Source organism: Gorilla gorilla, chromosome 6, assembly GCF_029281585.2.
Source record: "Gorilla gorilla gorilla isolate KB3781 chromosome 6, NHGRI_mGorGor1-v2.1_pri, whole genome shotgun sequence".
Lineage (NCBI taxonomy): Eukaryota > Metazoa > Chordata > Mammalia > Primates > Hominidae > Gorilla > Gorilla gorilla.
The window spans coordinates 25465583-25478597 of record NC_073230.2 but is presented as its reverse complement, the minus strand read 5'-3'; the positions used below and the strand labels follow the sequence as shown (position 1 = coordinate 25478597).

General features: G+C 36.2%; 1 protein-coding gene across 1 annotated transcript; it reads left to right on the top strand.

The window, feature by feature from the left end:
- Nucleotides 1–10075: 10075 nt before the first annotated feature.
- Nucleotides 10076–11175, top strand: PRPS1L1 (phosphoribosyl pyrophosphate synthetase 1 like 1). The gene has a single exon (XM_031013207.3). It carries the CDS (start codon nucleotides 10163–10165, stop codon nucleotides 11117–11119), a length of 957 nt encoding a protein of 318 aa, XP_030869067.1. The 5' UTR covers nucleotides 10076–10162; the 3' UTR covers nucleotides 11120–11175.
- The last annotated feature ends 1840 nt before the right edge of the window (nucleotides 11176–13015 follow it).

The following is a 13015-nucleotide window of genomic DNA, read 5'->3' as shown; positions in this document are numbered from 1 at the left end:
CAAAAGTACACTCCACAGTGTAAGAGCGAGCTCGAGCAAGTGTCTCAAAAGCCTTGGTTACAGAAGTTTTGGGGCTTTAAATACCCTTTACAGGTTTTCCATTGGTTCACTCTATGCAAATGAAGTAGTGGCCTGCGACCAGTCTGATTGGTTGTGAAACAAGAAGAGTAGGCCCATAACTAGTCTGATTGATTGCAGGAGGGGACCAATCAGTGGTACTTTCATTTTGCAACTGCCACAGAGAAAAATGAGAGGTTGAAAAGGGAGAAGCCCCTAATGTCCAGCTACCATGAAAGGGCCTTAGGTTCCCTGCCTCCAGACCCTATTCTCCTGCCTCATTTGCACTGACCTGGAGTATATTATAAATACAAATGGAGACCTGATTTCCAAGGTCCTATCAGACATGGGAAAACCAAGTTGGAATTGCAAATATAATTATGACACAAACTTACATTAATTCCAAAAATTCCCTCATCTCAAAGTGTCCTACAGTGAACTATTTCTGACCGTTTCTCAGACTACTAGTTTCTTCTATTTAATACAGGATCTCACATATTTGTCCACTCCAACCTCTTCATCCGCCACCATGGCACAGCCTCTGCTACCACTGATCTTCCTAAGATGGCTTCTCCTTAGGGCACACGTGTTCTCTGCCAGTGGCCACTGTGGCTTGTGGCTCCCATCATTCAGCCCTCAGGGAGGGGATATGAGCACAGACTCACGCTAAATTATTGATAGAAAAGCTAAGACTAGATATAATCATCTCAGGCTTCATTTTTAAAGACTTTATTAGCCAAGGGAGATAGAAGTTAAGGCCCAGGGCCTGCCCAAGGTGAAAAGTCTGATAGAAGACCTTCTGCTCATTAAATTGGGACCTGAGAGCGCTCTATCTTCAGAGTAATGGTGAACCAGAAAGAAGCCTGTCGCCACAGTCCATAGCAGAGAGGAATGGCTTGTGAGCGCAGCAGCCAGCAGATGAAAATGATGTGAGGTGGTGTGAGAGAGAAGATACCTAAGAAATTGTTACCTCAGGCCACCCTTGCATAGTTCTGCCATCTGGGGTTGTATCACCAAGATAATCTGGGGAAACTGTAGCACTGTACTTGATTTAAGGTAGTCCCAGATAGTAGCTTCTCCAGGCAGGAGTCAGAAACAAATTACCTCTGGAAAAAGAAACTTTCATTTTAGACTTCAAAGAATTTTAATAGAAATAAATTCTATTTTCATGAGAGTACATAGTTAAACATAAGCACAAAAGGAAAAAAGTCATCAAGAGGAAAACAAAATAAATAGCAGATAAAGACTCCAAAATTTTCAGATATTGGAATTACCAGACACATCTTATAGAACAGCTCTTATATTAAGGCTCAGGCTGGGAGCGGTAGCTCAGGCTTGTAATCCCAGAACTTTGGGAGGCCGAGGTGGGCAGATCAGGAGGTCAGGAGATCGATCGAGACCACGGTGAAACCCAGTCTCTACTAAAAATACGATTAGCCGGGCGTGGGGGCGGGCGCCTGTAGTGCCAGCTACTCGGAGAGGCTGAGGCAGGAAAATGGCGTGAACCCAGGAGGTGGAGCTTGCAGTGAGCCGATATCGCACCACTGCACTCCAGCCAGGGCTACGGAGCGAGACTCCGTCTCAAAAAAAAAAAAAAAAATAATAATAATAATAATAATAATAATAAAATAAAGATAGTTTCAGGCCGGCCGCAGTGGCTCACGCCTGTAATCCCAACACTTTGCGAGGCCAAAGTGGGCGGATCACCTGAGGTCAGGAGTTCCAGACCAGCATGGCCAACATAGTGAAATCCCGTCTCTACTAAAAATACAAAAATTAGCCGGTCGTGGTGGCACGCGCCTGTAGTGCCAGCTACTCGGGAGGCTGAGGCAGGAGAATCGCTTGAACTCAGGAAGCAGAGGTTTCAGTGAGCCTAAATGCTCCAATTAAAAGATACAGAATAAACATATTCTGTTACATAACAAAACAAAACAAAAAAAGAAAACTACAGGCCAATATCACCGATGAACATAAATGCAAAAAGCTATCTGAATCCAACAGTATATCAAAAAGATAGTACAGCATGATCAAGTGGTTTCATACCAGGGATGCAGGGATGGTTTAACATACACAAGTCAACAAATGTGGTACATCGCATAAACAGAATTAAAAACAAAAATCAAATGATCATCTAAATAGACACAGAAAAAGCATCTGTCAAAATCCAGCATCCCTTCATGATTAAAACCCTCAGCGAAACTGGCATAGATGAGAAATACCTCAAGGTAATAAAAGTCATCTATTATACTGAAAGGGAAAAGTTGAAAGCATTTTCCCTGAGAACTGGAACAAGACAAGGATGTCCACTTTCACCACTTCTATTTAACATAGTACTGGAAGTCCTAGTCAGAGCAATCAGACAAGAGAAAGAAATAAAGGGCATCCAAATCAGTAAAGAGGAAGCTAAACTGTGGCTGTTTACCGATAAGATTGTATACCTAGAAAATCACAAAGACTCATTCAAAAAGCTCCTAGATCTGATAAATGAATTCAGTAAAGTTTTAGGATACAAAATTAATGTACACAAATGAATAACACTGCTATACACCACCAACAACAAAGCTGAGATTCAAATCAGGAACTCAACCCTTTTTACACTAGCTGAAAAAAATAAAAAAAAAAAAAATTAGCAATATACCTAATCAAGGAGGCGAAAGATCTCTACAAGGAAAACTATGAAACACTGCTGAAAGAAATCACAGACAAACAAACAAATGGAAACACATCCCATGCTCATGGATGGGCATAATCAATATTGTAAAAATGACCACACTTCAAAAGCAATCTACAGATTCAATGCAATTCCCATCAGAATATCATCATCATTCTTCACAGAGCTAGAAAAAACAATCCTAAAATTCATGTGGAACCAAAAAAGAGCTCACATAACAAAAGCAAAAAGGATAAATTTGGATCCATTAAATTACCTGACTTCAAACCGTATTACAGGGAATAGTTTGGTAACAGCCAACTGATCTTTGACAAAGCATACAAAAACATAGAGTGGGGAAAGGACACCCTATTCAACAAATGGTCCTGGGATAATTGGTGAGCCACACGTAGAAGAATGAAACCGGATCCTCATCTCTCACCTTATACAAACATCAACTCAAGATGGAGCAAAGACTTAAATCTAAGACCTGAAGCCATACAAATTCTGGAAGATAACATCAGAAAAACTGTTCTAGACATTGGCTTAGGCAAAGAGTTCATGACCAAGAACACAAAAGCAAATGCAACAAAAACAAAAATAAATAAACGGAACCTAATTAAAAAGCATATGCACAGCAAAAGAAATAATCAGCAGAGTAAACAGACATTCCACAGAGAAAATATCTGCAAACTATGCATCCGACAAAGAACCAATATCCAGAATCTACAAGGAACTCAAACAAATCTGCAAGAATAAAACAACTAACCCCGTCAAATAGTGGGCTAAGGACATGGACAGACGATTCTCAAAAGAAGATATACAAATGGCTAAGAAACATATGAAAAAATTCTTAACATTACCAATTATCAGGGAAATGCAAATTAAAACCACAATGAGATACAACCTTACTCTTACAAGAATGGTCATAATTTCAAAATCCAAAAATAATAGATGTTGGCATAGATGTGGTGAAAAGGGAATGCTTTTACACTGCTGAAAGGAATGTAAACTAGTATAACTACCACGGAAAACAGTACGGAGACTCCTTAAAGAACCAAAAGTAGAACTACCATTTGACTGAGCAATCCCACTACTGGGCATCTACCCAGAGTTAAAGAAGTCATATGAAAAAGACACTTGCACACACATGTTAATGGCAGCATAATTTGCAATTGCAAATATATGGAACCATCCTAAATGCCCATCAATCAATAGGTGGGTAAAGCAAATGTTATATATATACACACGCACACACCATGGAGTACTACTCAGCCATAAAAAGGAATGAGATAATGGCACTCACAGCAACCTGCATGGAGTTGGAGACGATTGTTCTATGTAAAGTAACTCAGGAATGGAAAAAACAAATATCCTATGTTCTCACTTATAAGTGGGAGCTAAACTACGAGGACACAAAGGCATAAGAATGCTGTCATGCATTTTGGGGAGTCAGGGGGAAGAGTGGAAGGGGGCGTAAGGGATAAAAGGACTACACATTGGGTACAGTGTACACTGCTCAGGTGACGGGAACACCAAAATCTCAGAAATCACCACTAAAGAATTTATCCATGTAATCAAAACCACCTGTTCCCCAAAAACTATTGATGTAAAATAAAATAAAATAAAATAAAATAAAATAAAATAAAATAAAAAGAATGAGGGTGGAATGAACATGTTATCAGAAAAAAAGGAAAAAATGGAGTTTTTCACCAGTAGCACCTAGAAAATTTGTAAGGATATACTTTAAGCAGAAGAAAAGTCATGCCAAATAAAAGCCTTAAGATATGACAATAAAAGAGGACCAAAGACACTAAAACATAGGTACATATATCTAAAGGGACACTGATTGTATAAAATATTGATAGTAATAATGTGAATGTAGAAGTAAAAGAAAGAAAAGAAGAAAGGAAGAAAGAAAAGAGACAAAATGATAATAGCTGGCTGCTACTATTTATATCAGGAGGAATAAATGAAGTTAAATGACATGAAGATCTTTGCATTTTCTGAGAGGAGGGGAAAGGTATTCATTAACTTATAACTTTGATTAGGAGATACAATAAAATCTAACCATATCTTATTTATAAGCAACACATTTAATACATAAACATGCAATAAGATTGAAACTAAAAAATAAGAAAATAAACCAAATGCTATCTAAAAAGATAGCTAATATAATAAAATAATCACAGACAAAATAGAATTTAAGGCAAAAGGCATTACTAGAAAAAAAATAAGTGTTACTTTAAAATAATATCATAGTTCATCAAAAAGTTATGACAAATTAAATTTCAGTAACTACTGAGCCTCAAAATATAAAGAGAAATAAGAAAGGGCTATGTAAGGAGAAATCAATATATACCAACAGTCACTGTGGAAACCTATTTCTTTCAGTATTTGATAAAGCAGACAAAAAATTCAGTAAAGCTATAGAAGATGTAAATAATACTACAAACAAACCAGATCCCAGATCTAATGTGTGAATATGTATATCGCACCTATCCACTCAAGAGTACATTTATTCTTCAGCGCACACAAAATATTTATGAAAAGTGACCATGGAGGACCATAAGAACAGTTGCAGCAGATTTCAAAGGACTAAAATCACAGAGAACATGTCCTTTGGCATGTGATTAAGCAAGAAACCCAAAACAATGAAATATCTAGAAATGCCCCATGTATTTGTAAATTAAGAAATAAACTTTAAAATAACCCCTGAAATGAAGAAATTGCTATCCAAATTGGAAACTGGCCTTATCTGAACAATAACAAAAATACTACACATAAAACTCCAGGTAAAATAGTACTTAGAGGAAAAATATATAGCTTTACTAGTGATAAATAGTAAGCTAAGCACACATTTCAAATTAGAAAAGCGACAGCAAAATAAACTCAAAGATGAGATGAAAGTAAATAGTAAATAATCTTGAAGTCAATAAAGTTAAAAACAAGCAGCCAATGAAGTATGATACATCAACCATTAGGTATACATCAAAACATTAGGTTTTTTAGAAAGGGCTGATGAAATTAATACTGTTGGTGAAATTGATCAAAAAGAAAGAGAATAATTACACAAATCTAATACCAGAAATGACAAAGGGAATTGTACTAAAGATGTTGCAGACACTAAAAATATAATAGGAGGATCTTACGGAAAGCATCTAGCCAATAAATTTAGATAAAATGAAATAGATTCTCAAATGTATCAACAGAACAACAGCATCAGTCTTGTCTAGTGTCTTGTTAGAAACACAAACTCTGGGCCTCCACCCCAGGCCTACTGATGAGAAACTCTGGAGATGGAGCTTGGGAATCTGTATTCTAACAAATCCTCCCAGTGATCCTGATGCTCTGAAGTTTGAGAATTGCAGAACCATTCCAAAACAAATGGTACTCAATTTTCCTGTAGGCGAGTGCACAAGTAGTCTCAATGTTTATTGTTAGAATTAAATAAATGGCCAATTTTGAGGAGGGAAAAACTGTCTTTTTAAAGGGGTTTAAATAGCACAAATGAAGCTTGCATTTTGTCAAAATAAACATATCTTTTTATTAATTTCATGAGACTAACGTTGCATGTGAGAAACAAAATATTCATTATCAAAAACCACTTTGAAATACTTTAAAATATTTCACAGAAATACTGAAAAGATATTTTCTTATTTGCAATTTACTAGTTATGGAACCTCTCTATATGTTCGTTTGTCTTTTACAATGACATATTCAGCTCGTGTAACCTTGCTGTCATTCCAAGATTATTATTTTATGCTAAGATTTTTAAGTTCACCAGAAAGTTTTTTTTAATTCCAAAGTGCATTTCAAAAATACCCTCATGAGTCTAACGTAACACTCAGAATTAAAGCCACATTTCTGAATCACAAAAATTTCTCCTATTCTATTTGTTTCACTCAGCTTTATTTAGTTGCTATCTACACATTTATTGTATAAAATGACAGATTTCCAACCAAAAGCTCAGTAAACACTCAGAGTAGTCAACTTTAATCATAAACAATCACAAAACAAACCTTAAAGCATTTATATCAATGTGAAGCTTTGTAGGAAATTGTTTTCCCAAAGTATTGTGGATGATTATTATGAATAAAATAAATGAGGTAAAGTAATGTTACAATAATGATCTGGAACTGTGAGTCAAATTAGTTAAGATTAAATACACAAAGAAACTCTGCCTAATAAACAAGCAGATAACTGCTGGAAAGAAAAATATGTTCCTCGTTTGAAATTAACTGCCAAACATTCCCAACCTACACAAAGCTGTCATAAAGGACATCTAAATCTGTCCTTGTTTGTAACATGTGTTGTGACAAGATTTGACAGTTTATCAAAAAACTATAATTGCCACCTAAACATCTAGCATTTTGTCAACTGCAAGTTTGTTTAGTGAAAGCATTTATTTCATTTAAAATACATCCATTTTTCTTCACTTTCTGAAAGAACTGACTGAATTTCTTTTTTCTCTAGCTGATAAGCTGCATCAGAGCTCTCTTTGAATTATTTATGTTGGAATTGTGAAGGGTAAAAGAATAATCAGTAAAGCAAGAAACTATTACCAAGGTTTTTAATATATATATATATATATATATATTCTGGGTATTGACTCAAAAGACCTTCAAAATACAGTAATTCTCACAGATCCATAGAGATGACATTTAAATATGCTTGCCTTGGGAAGGAGAAAGATAAGGCATTGTCTCCATATCGCAATTTTTGTTTCCAGAATAATTTAAGAAACAATGTCCTTAATAGAAGATACTATTCAACAGGCATCATTCCCACCTGTAACTTGTGAAATGCAGTCAATGATAAAACAGATGTCCCTCTCAACCTACAGAGACCAAAGTAAACAGACGCTAAATCCCCTTGCAATAGACCAGGTAGGTAACAGAAACGTCAGAATAACAAAGCTACTTCCCTGACACTACTAATGGTTCATTTCTTTCTGGGAAAAGTTTTTGTTTTTAAAGCAAAAAACTTTCCAGTCTCATGTTTGGGATTTTGTTCTTTATTGTAGTTGCTTGGTAAAAGAGAAAAAAAAATGCAAATATTTTGTAGTACTTTTAAATTTTTCCTTTATTCTGATAAATCTCAAAGAAAAGGCTTGAAAGTGTATAGTTGATAAGGCCCTACTTGGAAATTCAGGAGTCCCACATTCTAATCCACACTCTGCCTCTATTTAGCTGATAGATCCCAGGCAGGTTGCTTCATTTCTCTGAGCCTTAGTTCCCTGTCAGTGAATTGTGATTATCAGACTAGGCGGTCTCTAAGGCCATATCTATCTTTAACATTTTATGACTGTAGACAAATTTCTGGAACTATAACATATAGCAACAGCTAGAGCTTGAAACAAAAATAGCAGCAAGACAAAAATTTCTCCTCCTTAACACCTCAAGGAAAATGCAACCAAGTATGGGTTTTAAATGTTCACATTAGCATTTAATCCTATTTAGGTAATATTAAACCTGTTTAGAATCTGTTTTGTTTTTTAAAAAACACTGAAAAATGTGTGACACACAGAATAGTAAGAGAAAAATAAATTGAAACTACAAATACTTTTAGTGCTTCTAAATTAAGCCACGGGATTTTTAGAAATCACTTTATGTAGTCTGGCTAAGGGTGAGAATTATGTGGTATAGGTAGGTCTGTTGATTTTTTGTGTGTGTGATAAAAAGAATATGAATGAAGGGTTATGGACAGAAATGGGCTGGCATACACTGTCAACCAGGAAGAGGCTGAACTAGGGAGAAAAGCATGTTGATGCCAGGAGAGAAATGATTGGATCAGCAGCAAGCCATTTTGGTGTAAAATTTAAAACATAGCTGTTTATTTGAGTTTATAATAATACCTCATTCAATATATAAAACTACCTTTTTATAGCTAAGTAATGTTTTTCACAGACATTGCTGAATCTTACCCATCTTTGTTGCCTACCCCATTTCTTATCCCATTTCTGAGTTTATCCTATTCATGAACCCAACACATTAAGGAAGCCCAGAAGTGTGGTGAGAAAAATCTATTAAATTATTTGGTTATTTTACAATATGAAAAAAATGATGATTTGGTTTTAGGCTAAATAAAAACACCCTGGTATCCAAATGTCAGGCACACAATTAGCAAGATATAAATGGTTGATCTGTATCTGATGCCTCCATTATTTTTATGAAATTATTGGCATCTATGGTCCTTTCTGCCTCCTTCCTCACTATTTCCAGCCCCGATACGCCACAGAAGCTGTACACTTAAAATTTGCTAACAAACATTTAATTACCAAATACATTTTGTTCATCTTTTTTACTACAAAAGTAATAAATGTTCAAATGCCACACTGATAGCAGTAAAATGTAACAGTCCTCCTTCATTCTCAACTCTCACAACCTACTCCCCTCTCCAAAGGTAATTATTATAAAGAGGACTTCCATACTAATTGGATGCTTTCAGTATCACATAATCTTAAATACATAAATATAATACTATGATATTTTTGTGACTGACTTTACCTTTAAAAAAATACCTAGGAGACATTTCCACATGATTACACTTAATCTATTTAATGGTCGCATATGTATATACAATAAATTATGTGGTAATTTACCTATTGATGAACATTTGTTGGTTTCCATATTTTGCTTTTATAAACAATTCTAGGGCAATTACTATTTGTCATGCACCATTTTTATACCCTAGAAGTAGTATAATACCTGACATATAGGAGGTGTTCACAAAATATTTATTGCATGAATGAATACAGCAACACTACTATGTAGCCATATATATTTGGGGTGCTTGTGAAAATTTCTCTGAAATAGATTCCTAGAAGTATACATGATGAGTCAAAGTTTATGTGCAAAATTACCCATGCAAAATCTACATATTTATACATTCCATCCGAATAGAAGACCTTATCTATCTTAACATTTTGGCTACTTGATGTGTGAAAATAGCGTTTTCTTGATTACTTCCATTGTTTCACGTTTCTTATCCTTTTTTTTTTTTTTTTGTGATTGCCTATTTATGCCATTTTTCAACTTTCTATTTTATTGTCTTTTTCTCACTTCATTGGGGAAATTCTTTCTAAAATAATCTTTTCATATACTTTAGTAGGTAATTTTCCTTTTAAACTTGGGTTTTGCTTTGTAGAAGTTTTATGTTTTTATGCATTCAAATTTGTTTAAATAGCCCTATGAAACTAATATAGGTGCTAATAGAAAAAAACTCCATACACTGTAAATACTTGATTATTTAGTCTAAAAGTGTGAAGTGGGAGGTGGCAAGCAGAAATTTTTTCAAGAGACCCAGGGTCAATTTGGGACCGCGCGCCGCAAGGGGAAAGGGACCCTAACGGTTGAGTAACAACTGGAAGCCATTAGAGTCTGTGCTTCACTTCCGTTCCAGCCTCAGCGGCAGCTGGATCGCTCGACGGAGTGCCTCTGGTAGTTGGCCAAGATGCCGAATATCAAAATCTTCAGCGGCAGCTCCCACCAGGACTTATCCCGGAAAATTGCTGACCGCCTGGGCCTGGAGCTAGGCAAGGTGGTGACTAAGAAATTCAGCAACCAGGAGACCTGCGTGGAAATTGATGAGAGTGTGCGTGGAGAGGATGTCTACATCGTTCAGAGTGGTTGTGGCGAAATCAACGACAGTCTAATGGAGCTTTTGATCATGATTAATGCCTGCAAGATTGCTTCAGCTAGCCGAGTTACTGCAGTCATCCCATGCTTCCCTTATGCCCGACAGGATAAGAAGGATAAGAGCCGGGCCCCAATCTCTGCCAAGCTTGTTGCAAATATGCTCTCTATAGCAGGTGCGGATCATATCATCACCATGGACCTACATGCTTCTCAAATTCAGGGCTTTTTTGATATCCCAGTAGACAACTTGTATGCAGAGCCAACTGTCCTGAAGTGGATAAGGGAGAATATCTCTGAGTGGAAGAACTGCATTATTGTCTCGCCAGATGCTGGTGGAGCTAAAAGAGTGACCTCCATTGCAGACCAGTTGAATGTGGACTTTGCTTTGATTCATAAAGAACGGAAGAAGGCCAATGAAGTGGACTGCATAGTGCTAGTGGGAGATGTGAATGATCGTGTGGCTATCCTTGTAGATGACATGGCAGACACTTGTGGTACAATCTGCCTCGCAGCTGACAAACTTCTCTCAGCTGGAGCAACCAGAGTTTATGCTATCTTGACTCATGGAATCTTTTCTGGCCCAGCCATTTCTCGCATCAACACTGCATGCTTTGAAGCAGTGGTAGTCACCAATACCATACCTCAAGATGATAAGATGAAGCATTGCTCTAAAATACGAGTAATTGACATCTCCATGATCCTTGCAGAAGTCATAAGGAGAACTCATAATGGGGAATCTGTTTCCTACCTGTTCAGCCATGTTCCTTTATAACAGAATAACTTCTAGGTTATGCTATTTTAAAATAAAATAAGATTAATAAAAACAAACCTTGCCTTTATTTTTTCTTAGGTTTGATTAAAAGTTCAGCAGAAGATCCAGCTTGCTCCAGTGTAACTTTCTACACCCCATATCAGGTATATAAGAGTTTACCTTAAATTAGGGAAAAACAGGTTAAGAATAATCACTAGGATTTCCTGACTGGGTTGTCTCATCTGGCTTCTTTGATGATTTTGTTAGCCCAGCAGCTTTAACTACAGCCCTTCTGCTGCAAGATTTCAGACTTTTGAGGGTGTTTTGTAGAGGTGTTTGAAAGTGGTTGGAAAGCTTACATGTAAATGCTTCGGAGTTTTCTTTTTTCAGAACAACTAGCAATAAAGCCACCCAATCTACCCCCTGCCCCAAACCCCCACTTTGTGTCACAAATTCTCCAAGTTCTATGCTCAGTTGCAGCAAGAGCCCTGAGCAACCACAAAATTAATTCTGGTTGCTGAACCCCCTGAACGGCAGGAATAGGCAACTTTCAGCTTGAGCAGCCATTGGGATCTTGAGAGGAAGCAACAAGTACAGTAAATGCTTCTTGAGAGGAGGAAGATTGATCTGTCACCATCTATTTGGAGACTATCTATCTTGGATTCTCAGTTATACCTGTTGCTTTTGATTTAGCTTTACCTCCACCCATCTTGACCTTTTCATTGCTAAATATCCTACTGGGCCCCAAATGGTCAGGGTACCATAGTCTTCTGGAAGGCAAACCCACTTTTTGCTATATAATCTCTAATATTTATATTAGTTATTTTTGCTGTAACTTAATCCTCCTTAGTTTATTACCACCATTGTAGTAGATGTTAGGTGACATTGTAGTGACTTTTGTTAAATTTAAACATTTAATTTTTATCTCCCTTCCTTGTATTTTGTTGGCCCCTCAAATGACCTCAGATTTATATTTTTAAAGTGTTGTTATTGTCCTTTTTAGGGAAAACCAATAAAATATCTGCATATATGTGTGGGGTGGAGAGGGGTGGTACAGAGCACCATACCTAGATTTATCATGTGAAATTTCTGATCTCCAAGAAAAAATCGCTAAGAATTTCTAAAGAGTAAAACAAAAACAAGAAAGTTTTAAAGAAACAATATTCAGATTGCTTTAAATTTTTCATTTGAACTCTTGGGCTGTAAGCAAAATGGAATAATTTCCTCACAGTTCTAAAGGAATATTATTTTTCACCTAAATTTCTGTGCTTAGCCAAACTATCATTGACATATGAAGACAATATTAAGGGACTCAGAAACTACTACCACTAGTGTTCCCTGAAAGTACTTCTTGGAGATACTGAAAATAAAAAATATATACAGCCAAGAAGAACACATAGAATAAAAGAGATGGTGGTAAGCAAAAAAAGAAGTGATGCTGACAGAAAAATAATTTTTATGAAGTTACTGTAAAGATTATGGCCATTATTAAGGTAAAACTCACATAAAATTGGGCCACATCATGAAGCAATTTTGAGGCTGGGAGGAGTTAGGGTTAATGTAAATTTATTAAGGATCTTGTCTAGTTTTGGATGGAGGTTATTAACAACAATCATTCACATTATAGAAAAACCTGAGTTTAAATAAGGTATTTTCTAAAATTCAAGGGCAAGGAGCAAGCCAGAGAAGAAAAGAATGGGATAAATAACTTCCAAACTCCTAGAAAGAAAAAGAAGGTGGAGCGGGGGGGTGGGGGGGAATAAGCAAAACTCAACAAATTGAGCTGAAGACAGGAAATAAAGAAAGAAAACATAGCAAAGATAAAGTACCCGATATATACTATCACAAAAGTCAATAGGTTAATTTTGTAAAAGATACATTATTAGATTGGGTAGCTAAAATACCTAATAATATGCT

Excerpts from the sequence above, each read along its gene's own strand:
- PRPS1L1 (XM_031013207.3), top strand. The coding sequence starts at position 10,163 with ATGCCGAATATCAAAATCTTCAGCGGCAGCTCCCACCAGGACTTATCC.